This window comes from Drosophila ficusphila, unplaced genomic scaffold, assembly GCF_018152265.1.
Source record: "Drosophila ficusphila isolate 14025-0441.05 unplaced genomic scaffold, ASM1815226v1 contig_791, whole genome shotgun sequence".
In the NCBI taxonomy this organism is placed as follows: domain Eukaryota; kingdom Metazoa; phylum Arthropoda; class Insecta; order Diptera; family Drosophilidae; genus Drosophila; species Drosophila ficusphila.
Genome location: NW_025064737.1, coordinates 26582614 through 26599071, shown reverse-complemented (window position 1 = coordinate 26599071; position 16458 = coordinate 26582614). Strand labels below are relative to the sequence as shown.

Genomic DNA, 16458 nt, shown 5'->3' with positions numbered 1-16458 from the left:
TTGAGACTTTCCCAATCCGACAAGTTTATAATCTCGCCGGAGATTGGAAGACAAGATCTTGGCCCCGGCTTGTATGTCAACAGCTTTAATTCGGCCTTTCATTGGCTGCTATTGCTGCCGTTCGCTTTTCAATTACCAGCTCAATGGCTTCTGGGAAAATCCTTGCAACAATGCCAGGATGCTGTGGCAGCCAAATAGTTGCACTTTTCCAAGGAGCCAACGTCTGGCTGCCTTTCCCTCGGCAGCACTCCTCCCGCAGCCCACAGCCCTCCACCAACAGCCCACCGCCCACAGCTTTTTAGCTTCAGCTTTTCAACTTTCGGCTTCATTGAGCATTGGACATTTATTGTTGCTGCGCATTAAGGCATTAGCAGAGGAGGTTGGCAGGAGGGATCGAGAGGGATAATGGAGAGGGGGGCTGCCGGAGCAGCAGGAGTTATGAACGTATTTTGACTTTGTTCGACACTTTTATTGCCCAAGTGCCGCTCTGCTGGTGCAGCTCTTACATTAAAGTCAATCGCCGGTCTTAATGCTCCCCAGCAATTCGAAATGCAAACGGGCTAGAGTTGTCTGCCGGTATTACGATTTCGTGACAAGCCATTGAAATAACATTTCCCATACTCATATGCTTTAAAAATATTCTTCCACAACGGCTCGCCAACTCCTACCGCTCTCCATTATTGTTATTTTATTTATTTATTTAGCTGGTTAATTTCTGGCGGCATTTGCAAGGGGTCCTGGCCTTTTTGATCCGTCTGCATAAACTTTTTGACAGCCAAATCGGAGGGGTGGCGAAAAGGAGGAGCACATACAGCGAATTCCTCGCCTTGCCTTTGACTGACATGATTATAAGTTTGTCTGAGCCCGAGTCTGTTGCCATCCCGAGTCGGAGTCTCAGTCTGGATCTCGTCTCGGCACGTTAACTCAAACGAAACTAATTTAATGCGCTGCAAAAGTATTCAAACAATTGCACAAGGCGACGCCCAAAGTGAAAGCAGCCAAAGCCAAACCCAAAGCAGTACAAAAAGTGCGGGGAGCACAAAAACTGAACTGAAACTGAACTCAACTGAAAAGGAACATAGATGGATGGATCTGGGGGTTTTTTCGGGGGATCCAGAACAACTCGTGCTCACATCAAACGAGCGAATTTCATTTGCCAGCCAGCCCAGCGAGAAGAAAAAGTTTTTGTCTTCCCCCGTTCCGTCGGCTTTATATGTATTTATTTCTTTTTTAGAAATATACTTATGTATAGAAATTTCGTGTTTTCGTACTCCTTGGAGCAAATTCAATTGTTGGGGCGTGTGCGTGATGATGATGACGGAAAGGGGGCGTGCTGGCGAGAGAATGTTAACAATTTTATTTATGTTTGCTTTGAACTCGTCTTCATTATTTGCAAGCGACAACAGCCAGATGTTTTCGGATTAAAAACGCTCATCCGCATTTAGCTCATCTTCTTTAACACTTTAAGATGCAAAACATCAGCGTTTACCATTTAACATGAAAAGAACAGAGAATTAAGGACCACTTGAGGGCAACATTTTTCCCAGCTCGAAATTAAAATTAGCTTAAAAGTTCCGCCTCAACCACTGAAAGCCATTACTCACGAACAACCATTAGAGCACCTTTAAGGCCCCGAACCCAGACATGAAATATTTGGGCACAAACTAAATACATTTGTGTTAATTTCCACACACACACCCGCGGGAGGGGGAAGTGGATGCCGAACCCTTTTGAAAAATTTGCATATGTGTGGCTGCCCCTTGAGCGAAGGGAGGGAGAATGTGAGGGAGCATGAGCCACTCATACATCAAACTATTAAAAGCCTCGTGCAAAAGCCTCCAGGGCATCGCCACGCAGCCACAACAACCACCTTTGGCATTAGAGAGAGCCCCGGCCCACACATCCCGGTTGTTCTAGTTGTCCTGGGTGTCCTGGGTGTCCTTTCTGTCTTGCAGGCATTTGTCAAATGCTGTTGCGAGGCTTCAGCGCTCCCCGGCAAAGTTGCCTGCCAAAATAGCAACAGTTTTTCCATGGGCAACCGGGGAGCGGGAAAAGTTCTCCAGCAGCCGAAAACTTACCGCAATCCACCGTTGCCCGTCCTTCGAAAAGTTTAAGTATATTTGAGCTCGGATGGGAGGAGCGCCAGGTGCACATATTTACATATTTTTGGGTATACAATTTTTTGGTCTGGGACCCTTGGATATTTGCGGGCAAATGATTTTAAGCCTTTTACCTTGGTTTGGATTGTTTCTGGCTCCCCAGACGAGAGCAGCTCACTAAATTAGTTTCATTTATCTACCGGGCTCCGTAACGTTATTTCCTCACAAAAGTTTCCTAGATTGGAAGATTTCGTGTCCTTTTTTTGGGGGAGAGAGCTTGGCTCACGTAAATTTCCACAGCCGACCCAGACATCATAAACAATCCATGTGGCTATCATAAATTGCTTTTCTTTGGCCATTTCCCCACATTTTCTCAAAGCCAAACAAAGTCTGGGTCATTTTTTACGGCAGCCCAGACAGACAGGGAGAAGTGTGGGGCATAATGGGGGACTTCGCCGGGGTCTTAGGGGCAATTAAAATAAATTATGATGTGCAGATTTACGAAAATTAAGAGATTGTTTTTCCTGCCACTTAAAGCGGCGGCAAAGCCGGCAAAGTAAACTACGAAATTACGTAATAAAAGGAGCGCAGCAAAGGGATAAGTGAAATCAACTTGCAGGTTAAACGTCTCCTATCTGTGGAAGGTCCCAGGATCTCTGGAAGGAGGACAACACGTGCTGTGGCCTCATCAGCAGTCAGAGCACCTGACGCGACCCCCCTTCGAACACACACACACATTGGCATTGTGGGGTGGAAATGGGTATGGGGATGGGCATGGCGATGGGCATGGGGATTTGCCTTTGGTTTTTCCGAGGCGAATCCCGGCTCCTTGGCTTGGGCAATCAAGAATTCAGGTCATGTGCATGTGAACTCAATTAAGCAGCACATAACTTACAAACCGGATTACAATCATCATCATCAACAACATCTGAGGGAGGGACCTTTTGCCCCCGGAAGAACCTCCTCTTGTTTGGCATGCAAAGCAGCAGTGGCCGTAACAGTTGGACCCTCGGATGCCTTTGGTTGCCTTTGACTTGCCAACAACGGAATATGTTGCTCATCCGCCCCGTGGCCCGTGGCCCGTAACCGTAACCGTAACCTTTTTCGGGTGCAAAACAATTTGCAACCATAAATTGCGGACCGTTTTGGGGTAAGGTCAACAGCAGCTGTCGATTGTCGAACTTATTTCGCATGTAGTGCAGGATATGAGAATTTTCACTTGAATAATTAATTGAACGTAACAGTTTTCGGGGGAGTGCCTAGTGCCTGCCGCCCCGTAAAGCTGGGCGGGATTCTCCCTTGTTGCGGTCGACTTGCCTTGCCTTTTCATTTGTTCCCGTCCATCTGGTCCAATTTGTGGCGTTGTCTCCTGTCTTGTCTTGTGGCTCCGTTCCCTTCCGTTAATTAAGCCATACGTACACCAACCAGCGACTCCTTTGGAACGGGTGGTTTCACCATTTTGGGGTTGACTCGACTCGACTCGACTCGATTCGAGTCCTCTGCTAAATTCATTTTTTCATAAGCCGCTTTCGAGCGTCGCCGCCGCAACAGGCAAAACAACATTTAAGCCTTTTCGTGATAAGCATTTAAATAAATTAAATCCAAATCCGCTTTCGACCCCCTCCATTTGGATTCTAACCGCATGCGAGAGCTCTAATGAAAAATAGCGAGAGTGCCGGGCATAAACAAACACAAACCGACGGCGACAAAGCCAAACAACAAAAAAAGATTGCAGGCGACATAAAGATTTGTCAACGTTGATAAACAACAACAAAGGCCAGAAATGCGACGCGACTGGATTGCTGGTTTGTGTAGTTGTGTGTGTATATCTGTGTGAGTGTGTGTGCTTGCCTGCTTTGTGGTAAATTTTCACTGCCCCCAGTTGGTTGAAAAATGTGTGGGAAAATCTGGGGGAGTTGCAGACGGTTCGCAGTCCTGCGAACAAACAAACGCGAATCAAATGTGCAACTGTTGCGGCCAGCGCGTTGCTGCCTCGGCTGTCGCCTTTTGATGGAAAGTGTCAATCTGCCGATGAGCAACAGCAAAGTGACACATGACAGGGAGTGATGTGTGGTGTAATCAGAAGGATTACCCTGTAAAATGTAGTAGCAAGTGTACGTACAATTATTGCTTAACCAATGAATTGCATTAGTTTTATACGATTTAATTTCTATAGTGTAATATACAGTGTATACCCGAAACAGTACAGCTTAAAGGGTATCAATGAGTGATTTGCCAGCCACAAAATAGGTGCATTGCCGAGCGCTGTTAAGTATGCTATATTAATTTGCATTGTGCGGATTTGCATTGTCGCTCTTGTTTCAATCGCTCTGTCTGCGGCTAAATGAAATCAGCCAGAGTGTGAGCTTTAAACCGATATGACATTGATGCCATTTTGGTGGCTCGCTCGACTGGAATGTTTATTGTCCGCTTTGTTTGCCGATCAAATTCCTTTCTAAGCAGTATTTAGCACCTCTCCAGCCAAACCCATCGATTCAATAGGAATTGTGGCACACAGCATCTACCACCACTGTCGCAGTCGTTGCTATTAGAGATAATCACTTTTGCATTTTTAATGCCCTGTCCCGGACACACGGGCATAAAATGAAATTGCAATTGCCAGAGCGCCAATAGCTTTGATAAGCCATAATCAACTTGATCCCCGCCGGGGGAGACAGCCAGTGCCAGTGAGTCGGGAAATTAGCATAATAAATGCAAGTCGAGGCTCCATAAAATTTTATTAATTTGCCAGCGCGGCACACAAAAACGAGGCACTCAAGGGCTTAACAGATTTACAGCTCGCAAAAAGTCACCGCCATAAATACGGCAATGCGAAAAAAGCGTGCCGGAGTGCACTAAAAGCAGACAATGACTCATGGCCAAATGATGAGGAGGAGGAGTTGGTTCGCAGGCCGTGTTTGTTGTGCGCCACTTTCTAGGTCAGCCAATTGGCAAGTGCACTAAAAGCCAAACAGCCGGCAAGCAAACGGACAAACGGAGAAACGGACAGATTGTTGTCAAGCGGCCGTCGACGTTTGCACCGTCGCTACCGGCAAGGAATGCCAAGGGGGCGTGTCCAGCCCATCGCCGCTTCCCACTCACTTCCCGCGTGCCCTCCAGCTGCCCTTGCATCCGTGCACCTCCTCTGCACCTTGTGCGCCGGCTGTCAACAGTGTCTAACGGGTTGCCCTGGGCCGGGCTGACAAGTGTGTACGCCTCGCAGATGGCTGGCAGATTGCGATTGCCGAGTGCAGACAGTGCACTGCCGAAAAAGCATTGCGATATGCAAATCGCTGCCTTCAAGTATTTCGACTATGAATGGTTAAAATATTTACTTGCATAAAACATAAATATTTTAATATCTAACGATTTTTAGCACAAGCATTAAAAGATATGCCATTTTAAAATCAGATACAAATTGTTTAAGTTAACGCTTTTGAAAGTGAAGATTTGGGTCTCCTGTTGCAATTCATGGAAAACTAGGAAAAATCTGACATGAACTGGGGTCAAAAAATGGACCATCTCCGATTTCAAAAATTCACATGCAGTTCGTTCAGGGATTTCAATACAAACTTTTAAAGGTATGTCACTTAGAGATTGGATTAAAATTATGAGACAAATAAGATCCGGAGTCATCTGCAGTAGTTAAATTTGGGGTTTTTTTTTATTATTTTGTAATGGACTTATTTATTTTAGATGACTTTTACAAAAATGTTAGCAATTGTATTATACATTTCATCACCCATTTAAAGAACCAGTCATTTTTATCGCAGTGCGAGGAAGCCGACAGAGAGCAGCATGTATGCACTTTTCGGCACAAAAACATGGGCAGACATTGTGTCTGGGCCCGTGTTTTTGGCTGGCTTCATTAGGAAGAAGGGTGCACTTGTCTGTTGTCTGTCTGAATGTCTGAATGTCTGTTGACTGCCGACTGCCGACTGTTTCTGCCTTCTGCCTGCTGCTGCTGCTGCCGCTTCCACTGCCAAAGTGGCAACAGCCAACTGCCTGCTGTCTTTCTGTTTGCCATTTGCTGCTCCTCCTGCCCGAGAACACAAACTATTTACGTTGACGCATACTGGGACACACAACGCCCACTTGGGCACACCCAACTTGAACCTACACATCACCTACCTTCCCCCTCCGCCCCTCCTTCTGCCCCTTTGTTACCCACTCAAAAGTTCAATGTACGCGCTTTTGTTTCACAAAAAAGAAATAATAAAAAAATAAAAAAAAAGGGAAAGAGGAAATTGTTGTAGGCCAAACGTTGCCATTTTCTTTTCTCATTTTCCGCGGCTTTCAGCGCCGCACACAATCTGCGATGTCACGCCCACTTTTGGCCCAATGCCAGGGCAAAGTTGGTCTTTGGGTCGCCGTGACTTGCAGCTGATAAAAAATTAAGCATAGTTTTAGGCCAGCAAGTGCTGATTCTGCTGCTGCCACTGCCACAGCCACAGCCACTGCCACTTCTACTTCCACTGACTTGATGAAGAAAGTTTTATTGCTCGGGGCGCGGAGTCTACAGAAGTCCATTTGCCTTTTTAATTTTAAACAAATATTTTGCCAAAGCGTTTTTCTGGTCCGCTATTTTCCCTCTGCCTTTTTTTGGCCTTATTAAAATGTTGACAGCTTGTTTGGCGGCAAAAGTTTTTCGCTTTCTTTGGCTAATGATAATGAAATTACGCCGAGATTAGGAATCTAGCCGCCACTTTAAAGAAAGTGGTGCGGATGTCTGAAAAAATCTAAAAATTTTAATAATACTTCTTAAACAATTTTCAGTATTTAACAACAAAAATTCCTTAAAGTTTTCTTTCTTTTGTGCTCTCACATAACCTTGAGAACTTTTGCCGGAAAAAATTCGAAATTCATTTTTGATGTGGTACATTTACTTCCAGCGTAATTGTATATATTTTTTGGGCTGCAGATCAAACAATGCAAATTGATTGCGGCAAGGGAAAAGCGTAAATTTGGGCAAACATTACTGCCAGTCAAACGGCAAGGAATCAGGTTGGCGAGGGGGTGGAACGAGATGGTCCTGATCCGCCCTGAGCCGCAGCCAAAGTCTTGCCACATGCCTGCGCATACCAAGTGGGTTGATTTTCGTGGAACAGGAGCCGAGGATGGGGTGTGGCAACATGGCCATATGTGCGGCATAATGAGGAATCCCGGCGAAGGCAAGTCGTGCATGCAGTCGCCGCATCTGACAGCAAATCAATTCATATGCCAGACCTGAAAGCTAACATAGGAGGATTGTGGGGAACGGCGAGTGAATTCATCAAAACGCCGCTGCGAGTCCCATTGTTGTGGGCGGTTAACAACTGCAAATATGACTCGGGGGTGCCGCACAATCGTTATACTTATACAATGTCTAAACGGATTCCCCCGGACAATGGACAATGGCCGCCGGCGGAACTTAATCCATTTTGTCTTCTGCTTTTTACTCGGACAAATGAAGTCAATTGGATTGCGATGCGACTGGCCGCCGCATCAAAGTAAATTGTTTTAAGCATTCCGACTTGATGCCGGGGATTAGCATCGGTGGGTGAAATGACAAAGAGCTCGGCTTGGCGCCTTAACGAGTCTTGCCGCCGCCCCCATTGCAGTTTCTTGGCCCGAACTTTGAACCCTCATCGCCGGCCACATTTATTACACACGCTCATTTGTTTCTCGTCCGCCGGAGCAGCTGTCATATTAAGCAACTTTGACCATTCGAGTGGCCACGCTCGAGATAGAAATCTTTTTTGTTCATTTCGTTTTATGTCCACTACGACGGGCCCACGCACACACGCATTTTTGGCAATTTCCTGGCTTTCACTGGGCCATTTCGCCCACCCGTCCGTGTCTGCCTGCTGACCGATGCCTCAATTTGACATTGATGTGCCAAATGTGGAAATTTTCCTTCACTGACCATGCTGGGAAAGCAGAAAAAGGAGCAAATAATAGTGATAAAGTATTGTGAGTCCATGACGAAGGAGGTGATATACTCTTACTTTGGTTTGAGCAACTAATGAGGAATAAAAGATTTAATTTATTATGAGTGAGTAAAGAATACATAATATTTTATCTTTAATATAAATAATCATAGCACAATAATAATAACATAACAAGAATCACAAAATGAGGCATACCTTTTCAAAAGTGTATCGAAAAAGGGAGCCAAGTTGTAAGCTGAGAGAAACTGTAACAGCAAAAGGCTGTTGAAATGTAATTTGGCAAAATATTTGGGTGCTATCCTCGCTTGACTTTGGTTTCGTGTGTTCCACCCAAATGAAACTCAATCTGTCAGTCGCTCCGTCTCCGTCTGTCTGCCCTGCCAGTCATGTTGCCACCTCAGCTCCCACTTTTCATGGCCTACAAGGTCCTTTTTGCCACCCACCCCCCTCATACGTGCGTTAGTCATTTTGGCACTTTCTCATGTCGTCAGTCGCTTTGCCTTTTACTCATTCGCAGAGCAACGCCTGCACATATTCATGCCATCATACCATACCACCGCACATGTGAGCGGATTGTTTTTCCCCATTTTTCCCAATTTCCCATTTTTTCTGCTCCTGTGGCAGATTAGTCTATGTACTTTGTGTTGGTGTTACTTTTTTCGAGTTTGCTCCCCTGTTCGATTGTGCATTTAATGCCAATTTGCTGTGTTGTGGGTGGAGCAGTCAAACCTATGACTAATGTTTGTCTTCGAGCGAAATGAAATCAATCATGAACAGAATACTGGCTCGACATGTCAAATTAGCTAGGTTCTTTTTCAAAAACCTTTACTTTTAAAACTCATGGTATCGTATAATGAAACAATTTAAGATTTATTCTCAATAACTGCTCCCCTTTACTTCGAGTCTAGACATAATTATAAATATTCATTTTCTAATCTGCCTTCAATGACAATCCCCCGAAAATGCGCTGTCCATTTGCAAACTCATTTACAATTAAAACAACATTAATTTTCCCCTAATATGACCTCAAGCATTTTGCTGGCTGTCCGAAAATTTAAATTGCCACAGCATCGCAAGAACAACAAATACAAATACAAATGATTGTCCATCCTCGAACCGCCCCCCCTGATTGTGTATAAATGCCGCAAAAAAGTAATTAAATTACGCTGCAAACCAAAACCGAAAACCGAAGCCAAGCCAAAAACCCGGGGAAAACTTAAAATGCCCCGCCCACGCAACAAGCGTTTAGCCACGCCCACACCCTTTGGGAGGGCGGTGGCTCCTGCTGTGTGCGAAAATTTCGCATAATTGCGTCAGGCGAGCGCATAAATTGCCAAAGACAAGCGGCCTGGGGGCACGTGCGTATCCGCAGGGGGAGAAAATGGCTGCAACCAGGGGGAATCTATAGAAAAACACTTGGAGGAGAGAAGGGAGGAGTGCTTGCAGCAATCAAATGCTGCACTTTGCGTGCGCATATGTCAAACGGAACCGCTCCCCTTCGCAAGGACTCGCTTTTGGCATTGTCCTGGGCATTGCATGGCTGTCACTCCGAGTGGTGAAATAGGGGGAGAATTTAAGAGACAGGAGGGTCGAGGACGAGGGCGCCATGCATTTTGCCAACTTAAATTATATTAAGTATGAAATATTATGCTAATTATGGCTGATTTCATTCCATTTGAGGCACAAAGAACACGAACCCACGCTCTGCAGAGACAATGCAAATGAATTAAAACGAAATGGCGGGGAAAACGAAACGAGAATGGAAATTGAAATGTAATGCCAGTCGTTTTGACTCTTCCTACTCAGCGTTTTGCCCTGCAGCTGTCTGACTTTTACGCTTCCCTGTGAAACGCGGCGTATGCGTAATTTTTGCTTTTTTCGCATACGAGCGCAACCCTTTTGACAATTTCCACGCACTCCAGCTCGCCTTTTTATGTTTGAAATGATTTTTCCATCACTTACAAATGAGAAATTAAATTATTTGCTGCTAATGTATGTGCGAGCGGAAAATGGGGAGTGGCAATGTGAAAAGCCCGCCCCCACACCCGCTCCCTTCTGGCGGAAATGATACAGCAAAAGAGCCAAAAGGGCAGCCATCTGAAGATGAATTTTGTGCGCCGTGTGTCGCGTGGAAAACTAAAACTCATTTCTGGCAAATTAAACTTAAATGTGCCACGTTTTGGGTGGAATGAAAGATGCCAAGCGAAATGAGTTGAAAGCGGAAAAGGAAAGGGGTGGAAATTCATGCGAGGGGGGGAGTGTGTGTCCATGAGTGTGTGTGCTTGCGTTGCGAGCATCTCAAATGTGAAAATTAAAAGGCATTTCCGCAGAATGTCAGCGTCATATTGTAAAACATGAGTATTTAATTAGAAAATACTTTTAGGCAGAGCCATGCCGACAGCTACCTCAATATCGCCATCTCTTTTTGCAACAATCTACACGCAAAACAATGTTTTCATAATCTAAAATAATTAATTTGGTATAACTTTTCATTAGAAGATACACTGTTTTTATGTTTAAGCTCTTTACTGTTGCAATTTACTTTACTACGAATGAAAATCACTTCATCATTGTTTTAAATGATATTTTTTTTTCACTGTATCCCTCTCGTTTCGTTGTGTCGATACATGTGCCAGGCTAATGAATTCCTCCAGGAAGAGTTCGCTCCAAGTTTTGTGCTTTTTAACAACTTAACATAGTTTTGGTCTCGAGGCTCGAGTTTGTTGCCTGCCTGCTCATGTAAGGATGTAAGTACAAAATAGCATTTTCCTTAATGGAAAACCTCCGCCTGGGCTCACAACTTTGCATGCATGCGGGATATTAACACGGAAAAACCAACAGCCGAACAGCGAACTACAAGCAGAATGGTGTTGGCTAAAAGTGCCGGCCAAGAAGGGGTCGGGCTCAAAGGGCAAGGATAAGGACAAGGACGGCGATGATGACGACGATGATGACTGTGACTGGGGCGATGATGATGATAACGATGATGGCTGTGTTAATGGCCAGGCATTATTCAGAGCCTCGTTCCCCAGATTGTCACACAGCGATAGGCGAGGGCGTGTGTGTGTGTGTGTTTGTATGAATGGGTGTGTGTGAGTGTTTCTAGATTGTCGCCAGTCGGGGGTTAAGGGGAGGCCCAGTGTCCACTGGCCATGTCAAAACTCATTTGCCGTTAACGAGCAGCCATTGTGCTTATAAAAGGATTATTTACAAATCACTGACTTTCAAAAATTGTCAACTGCAGGGCAAATGCCGAAGGACCTCGCTCCGCTCCGCCACGCCCCTCTTAACCCACCAACCAGCTGCTTTGATGTACAATTTATGGAATTAACCCTTAAGTGCTCGCCGGCATCAGACAGCAGCCGTGGATCAGCGCTTCAGTTGATTTCTTTCGGCTGATTGCGGCCAAAGCGGAAACGGATCTGCCTTCTTCCCTCCTCAACAATCGAACCACCCACCTAACATCTAACAACAATTGTGACTTGCAAATAGATTTTGCGATTTACAACTTTCAATTGAGGGCTCTCCAAACGGTTGACTGACTGGCTGTCCGGGGGATGAGCCAACTTAAAGAGGCCCCGTCCCCTTAATTGATGCCTTTGTTTGCCCTGTGGTCACTCTAATTGGTGTTTGCATGCGGCTCTCGAAGTCTTGTGCAAACACGAGATTCTGGCTGACCAGCAGCGGAAAGGAATCCCCGCCTCCTGGGCTTCTTTTGTAATTTTGCGTGCGTTGTGTTTGCTCATTAAACGGATTTCGCCAGCCGCAGATGCGGATGATTTCGCAATGGCGGTATTCGATTCTGAATGCTCTTTATAAATGTTAAGGAACATTTAAAGTAGTGAAGAAAAAACAAAAATATAATGTTATCTCTTGTTATTTTTTTAGATTAAAAGGTATAAAACCACATAACTCCATATTCCTTTTCAAGATTACTTAGAAAGGTTTATCCTTCTATATTTTAAGTAACAGCATACATTATTCGCAATCTGAGTAATCTTTTTACCCCTGGACAGACGTCATCAATTAGCAGGCCGCAAGTCGAGTGTCTGACCAAGTTTGCGGAAAAAATTGACAGCTAGGCAGCGAATGTTCCGCTCAGCTCCGACCAGGCCTAATGAGCAAACCGAGACAGGACTTAACGCCACTTGCGAAATCACATGTCAAAAGTTATTAGCCCGGCGTGTAATTTGTGCCGGGCTGATTACCGGAATGTACACGAAACAAATAAACAAAGTCATTTGGCCGGCTAGCAGGAATAACAAAATTCGCTGCCAAAAAGTTGGGATGTTGCGATGTTGGGATGTTGCCTCACTTAGTTCTTGTGTAGCTGCTGTCATTGCCAAAATCCCGGGCCAAAGTTTCCCTGGCCCCACGATTCGTGCTGTCAATATCGTGGCAACATATTTCCTCGCTTAATATTTTTTTGCCCCTGTCCTGTCTTGGCTCCTGTCGCTATTCCAGTGGCTGTTACTGTCGGCGAGGACGTGAGGGCGTTAAACTCATACATCACTTTATCCCGGCGCCCTTATCCTCTATCCTTTAGCCTCCATCCTGCATCCTGACTCCGAGGTCCTGCGACGTTGGCAGGCTCCCTAACTAACTGCCTCGCCTGCTGTTTGTCTTGGTCTGGCGCGTTTTTCTCGCACCGCGATGTGTGTCAAGAGTTGCCAATAAAGCAGCGACAGTAGCAGCAGCAGCAGCAGCTTTCCACTTCTCAACCCGATCGCTTCTGCAGAGGAGCTATTGAAAATAAATTTATAACGCATACGTCATGTGAGCCAAGGCGGAGCGCGCAGTTTATTGCATTTGTCGCTGGCATTGCGAAACTTCAATAAATTATTTTATCGCGACAGTTATTTTGCTTGCTTTGCCCTCTCGCTCGGTTTTTATGAATTTGTTCAGCTCGCAACCATATAACCATGAGCATAAGCACGATATATCTATATCGAAATCCATCTGGCAGGAGCAAACTTTCTGTCGCTTGGCATTTTCGTTCATTTGGCTGGCACTCAAGTCCCTGCCAGCAAAATTGCAAATGACTTTATGAATTTGCTGTTACGACTTGGACAAGCTCGGATGACCTTTGAGCGGGAAAGAGGGATAGGTTGGGTACTATATACTGAACTATATATAGTAATAATCAGGCGAATGCGTATACCAAGATGAAATTGATTCAGCATGAGGCATAAACTCGGAATTGCATAATAAATTTTGTGCACCAGCATAATGAGTTGCTGAAAGATGTGCTTTCACAAGGAACGGAAATGCCAGACAATTGCTATGAAACTGACTCAGTTTATAAGGCATAACATGTTGATTGATACGAGGACAGCTTTCTGATCCAATCATTTTGCGGGAATATCACATCAAGTCCAGGATCCCCTCCCATTTTAATTCAGCATTAAGCACACTTTGTCAGTCTTGAAAGGCCAAAAACACTTTCGTTCCCCTTCATCAAAAGTTGACACTTTGCGAGTTAACCTTTAATGAAAAGGCCAAACAAGCCAGCTGCCTGGAGGGCTCATTGTGAAATTACCCAAAGCGTAAAGAGGACGAAGACGGCAGGAAAAAATAATGTAAGAAAATGGAACTCCGGCTGGTAGTAGTATCGCCGAGGGCCACAAAGCACTCCCTTTTCCACTGCTGGCATCCTAGTCAAAGAGGCAATAAGTAGCAAAAATTACGCTAAACGCGGCAATTTCCTCGCAAATTGCACAATATATACACAAAGCGGGCTGTTATACCCTACGCATGTCTGGCCTGGAAGTCCTTCTACTCAATTTAACTACAGCGCGTTGAATGTGACAAATTCTAAAGGTGAAACTTGAGATACCCTTTAAGGTCAGATAAATAAATATAATATACCAAATTGTATCCAGTCAGATATAGTACTTACTTACAATTATAGCACAGAGCTAAAATTAATGGAAATATTTTTAAGCTGATTTATTAGGGACCCCTAGTTATTACTAGTGCTTGCTGAATATACACTTCTCTCTGCACTCTCAATTAGGTTGACAAATTGCTAATAAAAGTCTACTTAAGCGCGAAAAAGAGTATAATAAGGACCGAAGGGCCGCGTGGCAGGTATTTTTCATACGTCAGAGTACAACGCACCCATAACTGGCGCTCTGCAGATGCCCAGGTAAATCCGGGGCCAGGTGGCAAACTGAAGCCTGTCAATTTCCACATGGCCCCACATGGGGCGGGTAAATCGAGGCAGGATGTGGGCCAGGATTTCTGGGGAAGGGGTCCTGTGGCGGCGGCGGGAATCGGGCGATATTTTAATGCGTGTCATATTTGATTGATGCCAGCGCAGCGCGGAACGAAGCCGTGGAACAATGTCAAGCGTTTAACATTGCCCCGAGCGCCACTCAAAATGTCAAGGCAGTGGGGCACCCACCCCCTTCCCACCCCCATCCCCTCTTTAATCCCCCTTTACCGTCATTTTCGCTCCTTTTTTGCGCCCTGCAAAATTGCCCCTGCAGGTATGCAATGAAAAAGTGCGTAAGAGAAGCCCATTGAGCCTTTGCAAGTGTGTGTGTGAGTATGCGTGTGTGTGTGCGTGTGAGTGAGTGCCTCTGTTTTGTGTAATTTAACATGGCAGTTTGTTAACAATTTTATCAGGCCCGAGATGTTTCGCTTCGAGAGCTGTAAATACAGACGCTCGTGTGTGTGTGTGTGTGTGTGTGCGTGTGGGTGGGTGGGTGCACGGGTGTGGCCATAATTTATGCCCAGACTAAGTGCATTATGTTTGGAGCTCGAGCTTTTAGTTGCCCCTGCCCCCCTTTCCCCCGGCAGACTCAATTATTTGTGGCAATTGGCAGCGGCAGTTGGCGAAACTAATTTGACTTGAGCGGCGAATTGTTGGCAAACAGGCAAACATATGAGCTCGAGCATATAGGCTTTTATTTGATTACGGCCGGGGGAACACTTTGGAGCAGTTGCTATTGTGGTTCATAAATAATTCTGACTAGTAGTTAAGTGTTGTTTCGGGAGGATTTTTAATCAGCTTTCGAGCCAAAACAAATACCTTAAATATACAAATCTTATACAGACTTTAGTCTTTAATCATCTTCCTTTAAAACTTTTTCCCCTAGTTTGCTCTGTGTTACCTGTAGTTAAGTTGTGGCTGCTGTTGATTAACCGGATTAGCGAATTAACCCCCCTTAAAATTATTAACCCGGTGACTAGCCCGACCGCTAACCCCATCCAACGCCAACATCAATGTAGATTCATTAACGCTCTGTCTCTCTGTGCATTCTCCACCCACTCTGACTCACCTGAAATCATCTTATTAGCCCCACTGTTAGCTCCGCACCGAACCCGCATTCATAACACCACCCAACCCAACCTCAACCATCCCTCCTCGATCATCCCCCACGAAAAGTTGGCCAAGTGTCTTACGTTCTCTGCTGCTCGTTTCTCGCTCTTTTGCAGGATGGACAACGCGGCCACTTAGAGGGCCTGGCATCCGTCTATTGCGAGTTGCTAATGGCTCCCTTCGGGGACATTTTGGCGGCCATCGAGCGGGCTCGCCAGGCGGCCTGGGCGGAGCGCAGTCCGCTGCACAGTACCGCCCAGCTGATGGGCGGGGGGCTGGCGGGAGCACGGGCAGCGGCAGCGGTGGGGCGGCCAGCGGGGGCAGCGGCGGCAGCAGCGGCGTCCTGCACCACCGCCAGCAGCACGGCCATCGCGGCCACTCGATGCACGGCGCCGGTCTGCCCAATAGCCATAGCCAGCCCATTTACGTCCCCGGAAAGTATTCGGTATGTATGACGATGACCCGGAACCACCCAACCCACCCACCATCCCGACTTCTTAATCACCAAGAAACGAAAAAACGAACCCACCATTAGCGGACCCCTAAGGAAAATATTTACAAAATCAACAGAACAAGAAATTCTTAAAAAAAAAAAGAAATTGATGTTGGCGTTGCCTAAAAAATACAAACCAAAAAACCATTAGGCATCTATCTGAATAAATTTATTTGATTGTGTGTTAAGAATTGTGTAAATATTTTTAGCTTGCTTGAGTTCTCCACTTTCACTTGCATGCTGTAGTTGTGTTCTCCCCCTGAAAAGTAACCTATAGAATAACCAAGTTATACCCCGACTTTTGCAGCCCTCGAGTTGTTTGTCCGACAAGGAGGAGGACGAGATCTACGGATTCGGCTATGGCGTTTTCGCACCCAGAGTGGCGCGAGGCGGACTGACGCAACAGCAGCAGCTGCTGCAGCAGCAAACGCTGCAGACGCAGCAGAGCATACAGCAGCAGCAGCAACTGCAACAGCAGCAGCAGCAGCAACAGTTACCAATTGTGCCAGGTCAACAGCAACAGGCGGGAGCGCATCAGCACCAGACTCTGCCGCCGAATGTCGCCCATCTGAACTTTGTGCAGCAAAAGTGAGTACAGCATTTGAATGG

General features: G+C 45.8%; 1 protein-coding gene across 1 annotated transcript in view; it reads left to right on the top strand.

The window, feature by feature from the left end:
• LOC108099255 overlaps window positions 1-16458 on the top strand; it is a 148336-nt gene that overhangs the window by 116481 nt on the left and 15397 nt on the right. Inside the window, exon 4 of the mRNA XM_017202631.2 lies at window positions 16157-16437. Within this exon, the coding sequence (XP_017058120.1) occupies window positions 16157-16437 (281 nt within the window). The remainder of the gene's footprint in view (window positions 1-16156; window positions 16438-16458) is intronic.